Raw genomic sequence first — 16881 nt, forward strand, 5'->3', positions numbered from 1 at the left:
AGAGTAAAAGAGAGATAAGGAGAGGAGGGGGAGGAGAGGAGTGAACAGAACAGAACAAAGAGAATGAATAAACAAAAAGAAGGGGAGCGATTGTGCAGCCCTGCAGACCTGCCTCACACAAGCCCATGGAAATTCCCTCACAGGGAGGTGAGAGGCAGGGGGGTGGACTCACCGCTAACTGGAATGAGTATTAAACCACACAGAGAGAGAGAGGGGGAAGGAGAAAGAGGGAGGGAGGGGGAGGGAATGAGAGAGGAGGACCAAGAGAGAGAGAGAGAGAGAGAGAGAGAGAGAGAGAGAGAGAGAGAGGGAGCGGGAGGGAGAGGAAGAGAAATAGTAAAAGGGTGAGAAAGAGAGAGAAAGAGAGAGAAAGACAAAGAGGGGGAGGGAGAGAGGGCTAAGGGAAGACAGAGAGAGACTGAGAAGAGAGAGACATTTCTGGCACGCCCCTGGGCCCGATGAAAGACAGCTCCACTTTAAACAACATTGTCCTGGGGACCCTGTCATTAATCTTTCCCTAATACAGCCAGGCCTGGCTGCTAGCACCTCAAACCTTGGTGGGAGAGAAGGAGGAAGGCAGAAGAAAAGGAGGAGGAGGAGGAGAGCAGGGTGAGACATTAGGGGGAGAGAAGGAGGGGGAAGTGGAGAGAAATGAGAGAGGGAAGAGAAGGTGGAAGAGGAGCAGAAGGTGAACAAAAAAGAAGGTCCACGATGATGGCAAAGGTGACAGGAAATGAGGTGATGGAGGAGGAGGTGACTAAAGAGGAGGTGATGAAGGAGGAGGTGTCAGGAGGTTGTGGAGGAGGTAATGTTTTCTTAATATCTGATCTCTACTGAATACGGTATAAAGAAAATGGAATGCCCATATGTCTTCCAGGTGACAGAAGCAGACATGTCCCCCTGCAGCTGACTCATCTCAGGTGCTGATGATTAGGTCTGAGGCCTGAGGAGTCACATGAGCCAGTCACGTGCAAGAGGGTGGGATTGGGAGAGAAGAAGGCCAGCCCACTTAACAACCAAGTATGTGACCTAACCCTAACCCTTACCCCACAACAACAACTTTTCCTTTGCTAATTAACGACAAAGAAATGTTGGGGAAGACAGAATAAAATAACAAGGAGAGAGGGAGAGAGATGTGGGGGGGAGGGGCAGAAGGAGAAAGGAAAAGAGCAGCAGAGAGGGAAAGAGAGCGGGAGACAGATAAAGAGAAGGAGTTAGGGTAAAAGTAAGGGGGGATGAGAAGAGTGAGGAATGAGAGAGAGGGGGAAGGAGAGATTGTAAGTGATAAAGGAAGACAGAAAGAAAGTGAGAGAAAGGAAGAGAAGGGTAGAAAGAGAGAGGGCTCCCGTGTCAGGGCCTCTGTGAGAGAGAGCGACGGACAAATCTGCATGTTGTCGCTCAAACAGGCCTGCTATTCATCCAGATAAGAGCGTGGCAGTCTGGGTAATTGCCGTGTGGCCCCGCGTGCGGTCGCTCGGCCACATCTCGGCAGCTGAAGGCCTGCCAACACACAATCAAGATGGCCGCCCAAGATAGGCTGTGGTAAACAAACCTGACATGCCAGGAGGCTCCCGCTCTTTCTCCTTCTCTCCCTTCTCCTGCTCCTTTTTCTCTTTCTTTTCCTCTTCTTCTTTTCCTCATCCTCCTCCTCCTTCTTAGCCTCCTTGTTCTCCTCCTTGTTCTCCTCTCTCTCCTAGATCTGATCTCTCCTGCTCTGTGGTTCCCGCCCCTCGTCTTCTCAGTTTGGGACTAGACGGTGGCAGCACTCTAAACTCAACTAGATTAATCACAAATCTGGATTATACCACAAGTCACTGACTCCTCTGTTCTGTGGTGCAGGGTGGCTAGTAAAGGGGTCTGTTTTTAGCCTGAAGTAATTAAACAAGGGTGGGACTGGTGTAGGGAACTAGATGAGCAATGACAGTAGAGGCTGTCGCTGTTGTTGTTGTTGATGTTGCTGGCTGAGTTAAGACCTTGTTAAAAGATTATTAAAAGTGATGTTGTTGGTGATGCTATTTTTAGACTGTTTTGTGGGTATTGAGCATGTGGAGAAGAGAGAGAATAGAACATTTGAAGAAAATGGAAATGAAGAGAAAAAAAGAAAAGCGAAGCGAAAAAGACAGGAAAAACTTCAGAGAAGACTACATGAAAGCAACAGATACAAAATCTCCCTCCAGAGTCTTAACCCTGCTAGTCACCATGCTCCAGCCAATAGCAGAGTCTGTCTGTGACCCCCAACTCAATACTCACCAATCAAATCACAGTCCTGTCTATGCTGGTATGCACAGAAGAGCTACTTCATGAGTGCTCCCCCAGACAAGCTCCCAGGAAGAGCAACTCTCCTATCAATGTTGTCATTAAAACAATGTACTGTATATGTCTGAGATAAGAGCGGTCTGTGGTTATCTCAAACAGAGATTGGAGATCCTAGAACAGAAGGGAGATTATGATGCTTAGGCACAAACTGGCCCCTCATACAAACTTAACCGGTATGACATTTGGTTACAAAACTAATTCATGCGAGGTTGAGAGACGCAGGGAAATGTATATCTCAGTGGTGAGAGCATTTGACTGCAGATCATGCTTTAACAGTTTCAAATCCCCCTCTCTGTACTTTCTGTCTATGTATGATAGTGTTTTCAACATGAATGTATTATTATAATGTCTCCAGATTAGATAGGTCTAGATTTGATGTAGACATCCAGCAAGTCTTAGTGGATCCTCAGTCATGTCCTTACATGACATTCATGTTTATGAGCTTTTGTATCTACAGGATGTGGTACAGGTGTTTGTGTGTGTGCTTTTATGTTTGTGTGTGTGTGTGTGTGTGTGAGGTCCTCTTGCTCGTTCTGTGAAGTAAAATCTATAATTGTTCAGTAAGTTTATGTGTGCTTTGGCCATAAAACCATGATGGCCCAGAGGCCTCTAGAACGGATCCAGAATCTACTTAGTCACCCACGTCTGTGACCTTTAACCCCTAGAGGGGAAGAACAAAACTTGAAACCACACCTTGTCACCGCATTGTAGTTAGTACAATAAAACCATGGAACACAAGAGAAAACTCTCTCTCTATTTCTTTGTTTCTCTCTCCATCTTGCTTTATTCTTTCTTTCTTTCTTTCTTTCTTTCTTTCTTTCTTTCTTTCTTTCTTTCTTTCTCTCTCTCTCTCTCTCTCTCTCTCTCTCTCTCTCTCTCTCTCTCTCTCTCTCTCTCTCTCTCTCTCGCTCTCGCTCTCGCTCTCGCTCTCGCTCTCGCTCTCGCTCTCGCTCTCGCTCTCTCTCTGTGGTAAATCCTAAACACCACAAATATTTTCCAGAATGCTTGATGACAGTGTCTAGTCTGCTACACCCTCTCAAAACACACTCCCTATTATCATCTGGCAGGGTGGAATGAGCTTCTACGTCAAGGTCAGGATGGATTCAGAGAGAGATAGTCAGAAAGGACATGTAGAAAATAGAGAGGGAGGGAGAGTAGAAGGGACTAAAAGAGAGAGAATGAGAGTGTAGGAGAGAGAAGGTTGACAGAAAAGAGAGAGGGAGAGAGAGTGAGAGTGAAATAGAGAGAGGGAGAAAGAACGAGAGAGAATGAGATTGAAAGAGAGACTGAGAGAAACTGGACATTCTTGTGTCTGTGGGAGTCAGGGCGAGAGCATCAGTGATTTAACTGTTGCTGCCGTCTCATAAACATCCCTTTGTCTGAATCCCAGCAAACAGACTGACGCTGGACTGCACAGTATTATTTATGTGCTTGTGCATTTAAATGTGTGTGCGTGTAGGTGTGTGTGCTAGGTTTTACCCAGGCCTCCAGCTTCAGAGTTCGCCTAGGGAGACCTGCTGATATGCTGATAGAATGCTCAATCCAGTCCCCCCACACACAAACACACACATATAAAACACAGCGCTTTTTCCTTGACCTTGAGAAAAAGATTCCAAGGTACATTCAGGCCTGGAGAGACAGGGAGGAGAAGCTGAAGAGACAAGAAGGAGGGGAGGAGGATGATGAAGGATAGGAAGAGAGGAGAGGGTGATGAGAGGGTCAACATTTTCAGTTTTCAGCTCCACTGATAACTCTGATTCATTCTTCATTTCCCAGATTTTTTTATTTCTGGGAACATAATAATAAATAATTTGTTATTTATTAAAAATAAAGTGATGCAGAGAGAAAGAGAGAGAGGGGGGGGGGGGGGCTGGAACCTGCCGTCAAATGCTCTACCACTGAACCATCCCCAGAAGCAGTGAAACACTTTAGGATTAAAAGGGTATGTTTGATATGACACCTTGCAAATATATATGCGGTACAGCTCCCTCTGTATCCTGGCAGTAGGTGAACCAAATCAAGAGCCCCTTAAGTCCCATAACAGGTCCTGAAGTCTCTTCTCAGACTGCTGATGTAATCTGCCGGAATCAACATTCCAAGTCAACTTTATCTCCTGCACACTTTCCCTGACAAACGCAGCTGAAAGACCAGCGTTTACCAGATCAGCCATGATAAGAGACTTGAGAGACATTAGTCGGATTAAACTCCTGGCTTGTTTCCCTATCTGTTCTCTCTCTGGTGTCTCTCCGTCCCTCGCTCTCTCTACTCTCTCTTCATGTCCCCCACTCTCTTCATCTCCCCCTCTTTCCCCCCTTTTCTGCTCTCTCTCCCTCTCCTCCATCTCTCTCCCCCTCCCTTCCTATGCAAGTGTACAATCCAGTGTGCTGGAATCCCTTTGAAAGTCAGTATGTGAGACCTCAGAGAAAATTGTTTAACCGCGTCTGTCAAGGTGTCTTTGTGAGAGATACAGCAGCATCTCTGTGTCAACACACAGGGCTTTGAAGCGCTCTGGCAGGGAGACAGGACAGGTCTGGTGCTCAGGGCTGAGCTAATGACTGGGATGACAGACTTCTGCTTAGTTATCAATTACTTGAATTTGAGTTGTTGTTCAGGGGCACGAGGCCTAGCACGCGGCCACAGTGGAAACTCTGACTGCCTGATGTTCTGTTACAAATTACAGCCTGGGAGTCAGGTGGCTGAGCGGTTAGGGAGTCGGGCTAGTAATATACATGTTGCCAGTTCAATTCCCGGCCGTGTCAAATGACGCTGTGTCCTTGGGCAAGGCACGTCACCCTACTTGCCTCGGGTGAATGTCCCTGTACTTACTGTAAATCGCTCTGGGTAAGAGTGTCTGCGAAATGTTAATGTACAGCAGTGGACGACCCCAAATGAGGCATCAATTTAATAGATGCAAGTGAAACATTTCAAACCATTTGATAGTTTTACTTGGAAATAGGGTTGTCTTTATAATAATGGACATACACAGTGAAATACTTTAAATAGTTATAATTAAACAATTAAAACCCGTGAACCATTACAAACAATAACATAACAGAAAGACGTTCTCTGGTTGCACTCCTACAGGTAAGTAAACAAACTAGTCATAGACAGTGATATCTATCTTCTTTTAGTATTAACGTGTAGCACATTGACTCTTTTGTGTGTGTTCATGTGTTCTTGTCTGCATGCAAGCAAGCGTCGCCTGTGTGTGTTTTTTAACCTTTTTTGTGTGGGGAGTGGTGTTTTCTGTGCATTGCCTTTGCATGTGTTAACTGTGTGTATGTGTATGTGTGTGTGTGTGTGAATGTGGTGTCTAATTGAAGCATTCCTTCCAGTGAGAGTAAATACAGAGGCTGGCACGCAATAGCAGGAGGGGTTTCTGAGTAATTATCTCTCATTCAGAGAACCGAGGAGTTGAACTAAAGGGCCTTCCTTACAGTGAACATTGTGAAAAAAAACCTTGGTGCTTCCTCAGATCTTTCATCCTCTTGTGGAAAACACAAACGAAAGCAGAGGATCCTGTTCAGAGGCAGACACAGTTGATACTGTGCATTCATGGTGGATTAAAGACACTGTGAAGGCCCACAACATGAAAGTGTTTCATGAATGTAAAGCTGAGATGGATCCCAATTGAGATGCATCCTGTTGCTAAGTAGTCAACTAAAATGGACACATCCAACACCATTTCTCATCATCTGTCTACCCCCCACTCCCTCACACACAGACACAGACACAGACACAGACACACACACACACACAGCTGTGGAACACTAAGATCTGTTAGAATGAAGCTAATCAGCAGAGACCGACACCCCTGCTGGCTAAGTGTCCTCTCTAATGAATTAGGATAATATACTATGAACATTAGGCTGCAGTGCTTGAGACATCACATTAAAGGTACCGGGATGACATGTTTTTCTTTTTGTAGCGCAGTGTCACCTATTATGAGGGTAGGCGTCTATATGAGTTGCAGTGTGTGTGTGTGAGGGTCTGTGTGTGTGTACCTGACTGAGTCTATCAGCCATGAGAGAGAAGGAGAGAGAGAGAGAGAGAGAGAGAGAGAAGAGAAACCGATAGCAATAAATGTGCTTAATAAACACAGAGGTCATAAATCAATCTGTGAAAAACCACCACCCATACTGTGAAGGTATACTTGAGAAAGAAAGAAAGGAATGGAGAGAGACAGAGAAAGAAAGAGGGGGTGAGAGAGAGAGAGAGAGATAGAGAGAGAGAGAGAGAGAGAGAGAGAGAGAGAGAGAGAGAGAGAGAGAGAGAGAGAGAGAGAGAAGAGGGGGAGAAACAGAGAGGGGGGGAAAGAGAGAGTGGAGTGGTACCTTGGGTGGTACACTTCAGGCAAACAAATCATGTTTCAACATATACTGCGTATGTCCCAGCCTACAGCTATAGCAGGGCTCCTGAAACACCTCCGCCTGGTGACAATAAACAGGAAATCCCTGCTGCACGCACACACACCCACACAGAAGCACACACACAGAAGCACACACACAGAACCACACACACAGAAGCACACACACAGACACACACACATACATGTGTATTCCGTTTTTTACAGATACTAGTGAAGACAGAGGAGTGGAGTCTAGGTATTGTTGTGTTTACATCATCACAGGACATGTGGCCTTTCTAGTGTACAGCTTTAGTGTTCTAACATGATATGTTTCCCTTTAATCGAAGCCCACTCAAATTATCTTTGGAGTTTCTGTATTATGTAATGATCAACGATCAAAGTAAACTACGTTTATGCTGGCTGGAGGTAATTCGATATAGGGCTGGTTTTTGTGCTTTCATTTGTAAGTTGACAAAATAACTTGACTGAACCCAACAGTCTCAAACTTGTGAAAATTGTATAAAGGTGGTCCTACATGTGCCACTACCCCAATATAGAAATAGATACTTGTTGTATATCATCACTTTTTCTACGTTTCAACCAAAAACTCTACCACCCAGAACACGTCATGTCTCTGAAGCATCGAAAAACAAACAACGACAGCGAACGTAGAAAGTCCGAGCCGATGTTTCCGTGGCAATGCGCCTCAAGGAAGTCTGAGGAGTTTGGTTTGGTCGGATGAGTCGGTCAGTCACCTCTCCGTCCAGCCTCCACCCTCCAGCTCACCAATCAGGGACTGGGTCGGGACAACGGTTGTCGACCAATCCTCAAATAGACGGTTTGTTGTTGGCTCCATGAAATCGGATCACACATGTCCGGGTCCCCTAGAACACAAGCAGAACCTAGGTCAGATGTGTCTGGGTCCCCTAGAAAATCTAGAAAAAATGATCCCCGCTCAAGCTGGGACCTTCACCAATATTTACGAACACCCATAACCTCAACATCCAAATGCCAACCAAGGAGAGAGATGATTCATCAACAGCACAGCAGATACAATGGAGAGGAGGAAGAACCACTGCGGCCCGCACCGATGGAGGTTTGACAGCACAGTATTTTCACCACATTGATTGGATGACTGCCCTGGGCTGAGTCAGGTGGTGCCTAAGTAGTGTTCTGTGATTGTGTGAGTGCCCCCGCTCCCAGGGGCCAATCAAAAGAGAGGTAGGCGAGAGTATCAAGTCTCTGACACAATCTGTGAGAGACAGCTCCAAAACTCAGAGCCTTTTTTTTCTTTCTTCATTTTAGCAAGAATGTTTTTTTCCCAAATCCATTTAATTTCACTCATATTTTTAAGTCATCAGATTCGAATTAATCATTGTCAAATTGGTACTTCTGGTTTCTTTGGGGATAGTTTAACCCGGTGTGGTGAAAGTACTGTGCCATCATTAAGCCTGGAGCTCTCACACACAGCTCTCTACTGCCCTACAGCTTGGCGGGGAGGCAGGCGAGAGAGAGGGCACTCAGAACTAGCACACTACCAAGGCCAGCCAGTCCTGGTTACTCACACGCAGAGTCAGTCGCTGCGCTCACTTCTTCTTCCCTCCTAATGACATCTTTTCAGTTTTTTTCTTCTGGTCCTCGTTGAACAAAAGACACACCTTTATGTTAGCAAGCGGTTGTACAGGTGCGGAACCGCAGCCCCGCCCAGACTCAGTGGGGGAGCTGAGAGGGAGAACTGGTGGAACCAGAAGACCAAACACGTGATTGGACCCACGGAGACACTGGGAACTACCCTAGCCAATCACCTCAGGGTGGCTCACTGCCCGGAAAGGGCTTGGTACATCTGACTGTACAGGCAGAGAAGTAGACAGACAGACAGACAGACAGACAGACAGACAAACAGATAGATAGACAGACAGACAGACAGACAGATAAGAGGATCTACCTCAGTCATGGCATCATCAATCTGCTTCAGCTCCTCATAGTGGTCACGAGAGTCTCTGAGAGGCTGCACCATGATCTCCTCTATCTGAGGAAAGAGCTGAGACACACACACACATCACGCACACACATCAGGAGCAGGAGGTCAGTACACACACATCGCAGAGCAGGAGGTCAATACACACACAGAAAAGTAATGGAGACCTCTACCTTCATGACATTCTCAAACATGGGGATAAGGACGAACTTGATGAAGCCGATCTGGGCAGTGGGCTTGGTGACCTTGTCTCTGTCCATGAACGGGGCCACAGGCAGCCCCTCCGACTTCTCCCTGTCACTCTAGGGACCAGGACCAATCAATCAACCAATCAATCAATAAAGAAACCAATCAATCAATCAAATCAGTCAACCAATCAACCAATAAATCAATCAATCTTTCAACCAATAAATCAACCAATCATTCGATGAGTACAGATGGAGGATGACAGTAGACAGTACAATCAGAAGACAGAGACTGGTGTTGCATTGTGGGTGATGTAGTCCTGACCTGCATGAAGTATTCCTCCAGCAGACAGTCCACCCATGGCTCAGCTACCTCGGTGGGGCGCACCTCGTTGGAGATGTCACAGCACTTGATCAGGACCATTTTCAGCTGAACACACACACACGCACATACACACATCAAATATGGTCAATTAAATTAAACACCTTCCCAATGTGTCAAGCACAGATGTATATTGAGCCAGGTGTGTGTGTGTGTGTACACGTGTGTGTTCACGTGTGTTACTCACGCATGTGACATGCTCCTCGTTGGTGAAGTCAAAGTTGTCAACCTTCTGCTTGAAGGAGTCCAATATCTCCCCATGCCTGGCCATGTCTGTGGCCAGGATCAGAGTAATAATAGCCTGAAGGAGGAGGAGGACAGGAAGGAGGAGAAGGGAAGGATGGGAATAGGAGGTTGAGAAAAAGAAGGTGGAGCACGGTGGATGAGGTGAAGGAGAGAATGGAGGAGGAGGAGAGTAATGGAGAGGAGGACAAGATGGAGAGAGTAGAGGGGTTGGTTATGGTTAATGTTAGGGATGAAGTGGACATGCTACAGAGCGTGTTTAGGCTTTGTGAACAACTCCTGGTTCTAAAAGCAAGACCTTAGAACAGGCCAGCTTCTCACTGTGTCCCACCTGTCTGATTTGCTTGTAGGCCTCAATTTCCACATTGGCGAAGATGTTGCATTCTGGAAGGCAGAGGATCTGGAAGGCCACGGCACAGTGGTGGTTCTCCAAGGGAGAGATGTCGTTGTAACGTACCGCCAACTCAGTACGCGCATTGATCTGGTACCTGGTAGAGTGACACACAAACACACATACATACATGTGCACAGATGTGTGCCCACAGACACACACAATAAAACACACACCTCATTCAGCACTTTCACTACCTGAATATGGCAGCATTTCAGTGTGTGTCTTCCTCTTTTCAAAGAATTTGTGAAAGAAACACCCACATCTGACTTGGCACTGACAGTAACTCGGCACAATCTTCTAGTTTTCTTGCAATAGTATTTATCTTACTGTCTGTCTGTCTGTCTGTCTGTCTGTCTGTCTGTCTGTCTGTGCCGTTCCAAACCCCCCTCTGTTTCTTCCCCCAAACACCTTGAGAGATGTGGCCTCGCTGGCCTGATTCCACAGAGCGGAGGGGCCAAGTGTTGTGGATGTTCCAGAACATGCCAGAGTGAGCCAACGGCCATCTGCGCTCCTGTGTCTGTCAGCAGTTCCTCACCGAGCCAGCTAAGGCTGCAAGGGAGACACTTCTTCGGCTGCGTCTCAAATCTCTAAGGTGGCTTCCTCCACTCCTCCTTTGCTTGGTCCTGAGCTAGTGGCTGAGACGTTAAACTGAACTGAACAGGTCGGTGCTAGAATGCTAGCGTGCTCTCGTCCCGATGCTGGTGTAGTGCGGAGAGCAGGCGAGGTGAGGAAGAGAGGAGTCTGCTTGACAGGATTGAGTCCCACCCTGGAGGGAGGGGGGAGGGTGTGAGTCTTACGTGTTGTTGTATCCAGGGTGGTCCAGGTCGTGACACACAGCAGCTGTCATGAGAATACCTATGTCTGTCAGGGTTAGCTTCTCCTGAGGAGCACACACACACACACACACCACAATGTAATACAGTGCAATGTAACACTGTGTGTGCCAAACAGAGACACCATGTCCTGTCCATAATCAGATCTACTGGAGCTGTCTGTCCTCCCCTGGTCAAATCTCCCTTCATCATCTTCCCCCTTCCTCTCTTCACATCCTCCGCTCCTCTCCTTTCCTCTCCTCATTTCCACTCTCCTCCTCCCCTCCTCTCCTCCCCTCCTCCTCCCCTCCTCCGCTCCCCCCTCCCCCCTCCCCCTCCCTCCCCTCCCCCCTCTCCTCCTCACCTGCAGGTTGCACAGGTTGATCATGCCGTACATCATCTGGCTGACACAGAAGCAGTGGCGGAAGTTGTGGAACGGATTGCTGCGGTAGTTCTCCTGGATGCCCAGCTGGGGGAGACAGAGAGATAAGCAGTGTGCGCTGGGGCGTCAGCCTGTGTCATAGGACTAGTCTAACCGGTTCAGCCTGTGTGTCCTCAACAAATCATCTTAAACTGAGCCTGGACAGTGTTCTGGCAAGGCTGCACATCTGGAGACCACCTACTGGGCTCTGTGTAAATAAAGTGTGTCCCACATGTCACCCAAACAGAAGTGCACTGTACTTGAACACAGACACACACGCTCACGCACACACATATGTGCGTTGAGTCCGCTAATGTTATACTTTTACCAGCCAGCGTTTGAGAGTGATGGGGTTCATGTTGAATTCCTTCACCAAGCCCAAATCATGGTACATGTATTCCAGACAGCTCAGCATCTGGACACACACACACACACACAATTACATGTACTGTATGGGTATAGAGTGAAAAAACAGATCTCAGTGACTCATACTAGTGTGAGGTCCACCCACCTCGTTGTGCTCCCAATGCCAGACGTCAAAGGTGGGCTTCTTGAGGGCCTCAATGGTCTCCTGGGACAGGGTATACTGTGTGTGTGTGTGTGTTAGGGAGAGGGAGGAGCAGAGAGACAGGATCTCACTATCATCAGCGGGACACACACATGCATATACAAGTGCGCATCTGCACACGTACACACACACCCACACACCTTGGGATAGCTGGGCACATCCCTCCTGGGTGTCAGCTTCTTCCCGTCATCACAGAAGTTGTATTTACAGGGACAGTTCACCCTGTAGGGGGCAGTCAACACAACACACTCATCTAAAAACTCAACCTGACACCCACCCTTCTCTCTTACACGAATTCTACAGCAATTGCTACATAGTATACATCTGTCTAGTCCCTAAACAAGATGTGCGTTGCTCTAGCACCCCCGGTGGCGAGGCAGGGTGGCAGCACGGTCTGAGCAGGTTTGGAACCCCCAGAGTCTCACCTGCCCCCTCCTCTGGACGTCATCTCATCTCTCAGCTTCCTCAGGTCGTTCTTGCACTTCTCGATCTCCACCACCTTCAGGCCCTCCACTGGAACAGCAACACAACAGCGAGCCATCAACAACAACAGCTCAATCCTGTCCTGGTGTTTGTGTGTTCTCCACTGTCCCTCACTGCCCAGTCATTGTGAAGGGAGATACTGTGTGATGTGGGGGGAACTCCGTCATAATACGAACACGTTTATTCACATTCGCGTATATCAGTTAGCCAAAGCGACACACAAGGGTGGGTTAGGAGTCAAGTGCTCCACTCCTGTGAGATGAGAAGCGTGTCTGAGTGTACTGGGAGGAGTGTAAGCACAGGACATGACACCTACGCTCAACTCTCTTCTCCAGCATGGCCAGTCTGTTGGTCACCTCTGTCTTCAGCTCGTTGATACGGAACGCCCTGATGGGAGGTAGGAGGAGGAGAGGAGGACAGACGAGAGGAGGAGAGAACAGAGGAGAACAGAGGAGAGGAGGGGAGAGGAGGAGAGAGGAGGGTAGGGTAGGGTAGTGGTGGAGTAAGGAGAGGAAATAATATGAGAGGAGAGGTGGAGAAGAGAAGAGAGATGAAGAAAGGTGAGGAGAGAGGTTAGTTTGGAAGGATAGATGCCAAGCAGAGTGACCGGGGCATGTGAATCAACACACACACACACCACACACAAACATCCCATTGTTACTTACCTGCTAAACTGTTCTGCCACCTGAGACAACACATTCTGGAACATGTCCTCTTTGTCTGTGGAGGCAAACAACCCACATCAGTCTCTCTCTCTTTCTCCTGCCTTCCCTCTCTCTTTCTCTGTGTGTTTGTGTGCATGTGTGTGTGTACATCACCTCCTAGCTGACCCGTGGACATGGCAACCACCTTGTACAGGGAGCTGGGGGACAGATAGAAACAAGTTGACGAGAGGGACAGAGACCGTGTGTCATTCTAAAGAGATGGTGACACCAGAGTGAGGGATGGTGTTACCTGGGGGAGTTGGTGGGCATCGTGGGGTCGATGGAGACCAGAGCCCCTTCCGGGTCCACCATCATGATGGAAGTGTTCCTGCAGGAGGAGGACGGCTGAGATTAGCTTGGAATCACAGCTTGGAAGAAAAGGATGGAGAGGGAGAGAGGAGGAGTTCCGAAGAAAAGGAAGTGCGGTGAGGGGGTTGAGAGGAGAAGGAAAGAGTAAATGAAAAGGAGAAGGAGAGAACAGGAAAGAGGAGGTGAGAGGAGGTGTAGAAGAAGAGAGAGGAGGTGAGAGGAGGGTGTAGAAGAACAAATTGCTGACCTGGGGATGTTAGAGGAAGAACACAACAGCTCCTTGATGTCACATGGGCTGCAGTAACGACTGAACACCACCTGAGAGAGACAGAGAGTAGACAGTCAGGCAGCCAGAGAAACAGACAGGCAGGCAGACAGGCAGGCAGGCAGGCAGGCAGGCAGGCAGGCAGGCTGAGTAAGTGTTAGGTAGACAGTGAAACAGAGAAACAGAGAGCCAGGCAGGACTGAGGCAGCGAGGTAGAAACGTGATGTTCTGACAGTATAACACCCTCAGAAGGACACCTGACACCTTGACTATGGTTATTTTGAGCGTATTTGTAACTTCCTTAACTTCCAAGACCCTGATGAACTGTTGCTACCTGCTGTCATCCCACCTGAAGGTATTCTGAATAACATGTGCTTCAGACAAACACTCAGCCCCAGCCTCATCCCTCAGCCGTAGCCTCACCCCCAGCCCCAGACCTCAGCCCTAGCCTCACCCCCAGCCCCAGACCTCAGCCCTAGCCTCACCCCCAGCCCCAGCCCTCAGCCCCAGCCTCACCCCCAGCCCCAGCCCTCAGCCACAGCCTCACCCCCAGCTCCAGCCCTCAGCCCTAGCTTCACCCCCAGCCCTCAGCCCCATCCTCACCCCCAGCCCCAGCCCTCAGCCCTAGCCTGACCCCAGCCCCAGCCCCAAGTGTGGAAGTGTTTAAGCCTGTGACCGAATCCCAAGGAGTTGTATAAGTTGTGTAGAGCGGGGACCAATCACAAGGATTTGTGTAGACTGTGGGACCAGTCACAAGGAGTTGTGAGAAACACAGGGCCAATCACAAAGGGTTGTATGGAGTGTGCTGGCAACAGGTGGCTGTGCTGTCTGAGTACTGCCAGCAGCACCTGTGCCCTGCCACCTCCCCCCTCCCCCCCAGGGTCTATATATAATCCCCTCCTCACACAAGAGGCCATCCTGGGTCTTTGTCACCTGCTGCAGCTCTCCCGCCCCCCCCCCCCCCCACTCCCTCTTGCCCCCATAGCCCCCCAGCCCCCAGGGCATCCAGCACAAGTCTTAATAAGGCTCTTAGCTTGAGGAAGGGGGGGTGAACTCTCACTGACTCCCAGAAGTCATGTTTCTGACACACAGACGCACTGATCAGAAACCTAGGAGGAGATGGTTCACCAAGGTTGACTGGTTGTTGTAGAAGGATGAGAGCTTACTGGAAAAGTTCAAAGGTTTCTGCAAAAAGTATGGAGGTTACTTTATTGTTACTTAACAATATTACTTTATGGTGTCCACTCCATTGTGGGAGAAGCAGGCTCATAATTTGGCGGAGACCTCCTCATTTCTTCTCTGATCCCCCCTCTCCTCCACACCTCCCTCCGTCTCCTCCCTCCTCCTTCTCCTCCACTGACCTCCTTCTCCTCCCCCGACCCCCTTCTCCTCCCACCTCCTCCTCCCTTTCATCTGACCTCTAACCTGCTTTACAAGACACATGTCATATATCCAGAAGCTCTCTACCAAGACAGAGACACACATTTTCACATACACACACACTCATGCATGTATGTACACACCACCTGTGTGGCTCGCTAGGTAAAAGAGCAGATGCAAAAGTCCAAATAAATGATCTAATTGAAAGGGCACACAGAGCACAAGCCCCAGACAGACAGACAGACAGACAGACAGACAGACAGACAGACAGACAGACAGACAGAACAACAGGGCCGGGGAGAGGACCCACCTTCTGCACCTTCCCTTCCACATCCAGGTAGATGGTCTTGGGTGCGTAGGAGGACGAGCTGGACCCCATGGTGACTCTTCCACAACCACTCTCTCTGTTTCCTTCTCTGCCTTTCTTCCACACGCACTCTCTCTTTCCCTGCCTCTCTTTCTGTGCCTCTGTCTTCTCTGCTCTTTCTCTTTCACTCTTCTCTCTCTCTCTCTCCCTCTCTCTCTCTCCCTCTCTCTCTCTCTCTCTCTCTCTCTCTCTCCCTCTCTCTCTCTCTCTCCCTCTCTCTGTGTCTCTCTCCCTCCTGAAGACCTCCTGACAGACACACAGACACACTGTCACACAGTCATCCTACAGGGACCTGATCCTCCAGCGAAGCCTCCCTGGATCAGAAGCTGCAGACACAGAAGTGCAGCAGTGCTGTTCTAACAGGGTCCAGCACATGACAGGAGGAAGCAATCACATCTGAACAGAGAAGTTCATGTGGATATCCACATCTTAAGCCATCCGTAGCTGACAGAATGATCCTAACCCTCTAATTCATTATTGTTCTAGAAATCAAGATACTTCAAAACACATATACAAACAGCACTGACCCACACACTCCATAATGCATGTTAAACTAGCAAAGCTAAACCACATTATCACACACTCAACCAATCACTCACCATAACACACTACGCAAGTGAACAACAAAGCATGCATCCTCTCAACACTGAATAAAAATCAGATCAATGTCCACTATCGACACTCTGAAATCAATCCGTCAACAATTCAAATAAGCAAACAAAACAAAAATCAAGCAAATAGTCATTCAAAAACACAACAGATCAACAAACCAGCAACACAAACACAAACAGAAAAAAAACAACACAAACACACACAACAAACAAACAAACAAACAAACAAACAAACAAACAAATAAACACAAACAAAGCCGTCCGTGTTGGCCCCCTGTACTCACAATGTGGTCAATGTGGTCCTGAGAGTGAGCGTGTTGTAAACAGCAGAACAGACAGCTTCTCCTCAGACTGGGCGATGATGCTCTCCCAGACACTGCTGCTTATGCTGCTCCACGAAGCTGGGCGGAGGAGGAGCCTGGGAGGAGGAGACAAGGGGTGGGGAGAGCGGGGGAATCGAGAGAAACAAGAGGTGGGGAAGGATAGGGAATTGAGAGAGAGAGTACTAGAGAAAATTAGAAGGGGCAAGAGAACGAGAGAGAGACAGAGAGGGAGAGAAAAAGAGAATGCAAAAGAGAGAGGGAGATAGAGAGAGGTAGGGGCACCGGGGGTTTTTGCAGTCCTCTTGTACATAATTGGTACTCTGATTGGTTGCCAGGGGTAACTAGAGGGAGTAAATACAGGCCGAGGTATCTTGTTCAAACCGTTTGAAGAGCCTGTGAGAGCTTCTATCTTTCAGGTCCATGAGAGCTTCAACAGAGAGGAGTTCAATCGTACAAGTTGTCTCCAGTATCGGATTTAGTTTTATCGTCAGCATCTGATTAAGCAGACCCACAATGTCCCAGATGACCAGGTCCTCTCACACAGGAAGAATACACGGCTCACACTACCTCCTGTTTATGCCAGGTCATCATCAGAAATGACACTTTTGGTCTTTGACCTGCCTGGTTAAATGAGAGATTCATCAAAGTGTGTGTTATTCATTGTGTACTGTACCAGCTCTGTGTGACACTGCACATCTGTATGTTACAGTAATGTGTTTCACTGTCTCGGTCTATTACACTCTGGTGAAGGCCTGGGCCTGGTGGATGACTGAAGTCAAGAGTGAGTGTGTG

The 16881-nt window shown here is 48.3% G+C and overlaps 1 protein-coding gene and 1 long non-coding RNA gene across 2 annotated transcripts; one reads left to right on the forward strand and one right to left on the reverse strand.

Moving 5' to 3' along the window:
• The first annotated feature begins 638 nt into the window (after nucleotides 1-638).
• On the forward strand, nucleotides 639-9947 carry LOC146257213 (uncharacterized). Its single transcript, XR_014729951.1, has 3 exons — nucleotides 639-723; nucleotides 878-1020; nucleotides 9803-9947. It is a non-coding gene; the product is annotated as an uncharacterized LOC146257213 (long non-coding RNA).
• On the reverse strand, nucleotides 6704-15167 carry pde9ac (phosphodiesterase 9ac). Its single transcript, XM_084674428.1, has 18 exons — nucleotides 15099-15167; nucleotides 13391-13461; nucleotides 13085-13162; nucleotides 12949-12992; nucleotides 12796-12850; nucleotides 12447-12517; nucleotides 12073-12160; nucleotides 11788-11869; nucleotides 11591-11665; nucleotides 11408-11494; nucleotides 11023-11127; nucleotides 10644-10726; nucleotides 9784-9940; nucleotides 9397-9510; nucleotides 9153-9257; nucleotides 8816-8944; nucleotides 8610-8705; nucleotides 6704-7548 (listed from the first exon to the last, which is right to left on the reverse strand). The coding sequence occupies exons 1-18, from the start codon at nucleotides 15165-15167 to the stop codon at nucleotides 7492-7494; spliced, it is 1566 nt and encodes a 521-aa protein (XP_084530554.1). The 3' UTR covers nucleotides 6704-7491.
• Between the last annotated feature and the right edge of the window lie 1714 nt (nucleotides 15168-16881).

The sequence above is a fragment of the Hypomesus nipponensis genome, chromosome 15 (assembly GCF_054491055.1).
Source record: "Hypomesus nipponensis isolate SF chromosome 15, ASM5449105v1, whole genome shotgun sequence".
Taxonomy (NCBI): Eukaryota; Metazoa; Chordata; class Actinopteri; order Osmeriformes; family Osmeridae; genus Hypomesus; species Hypomesus nipponensis.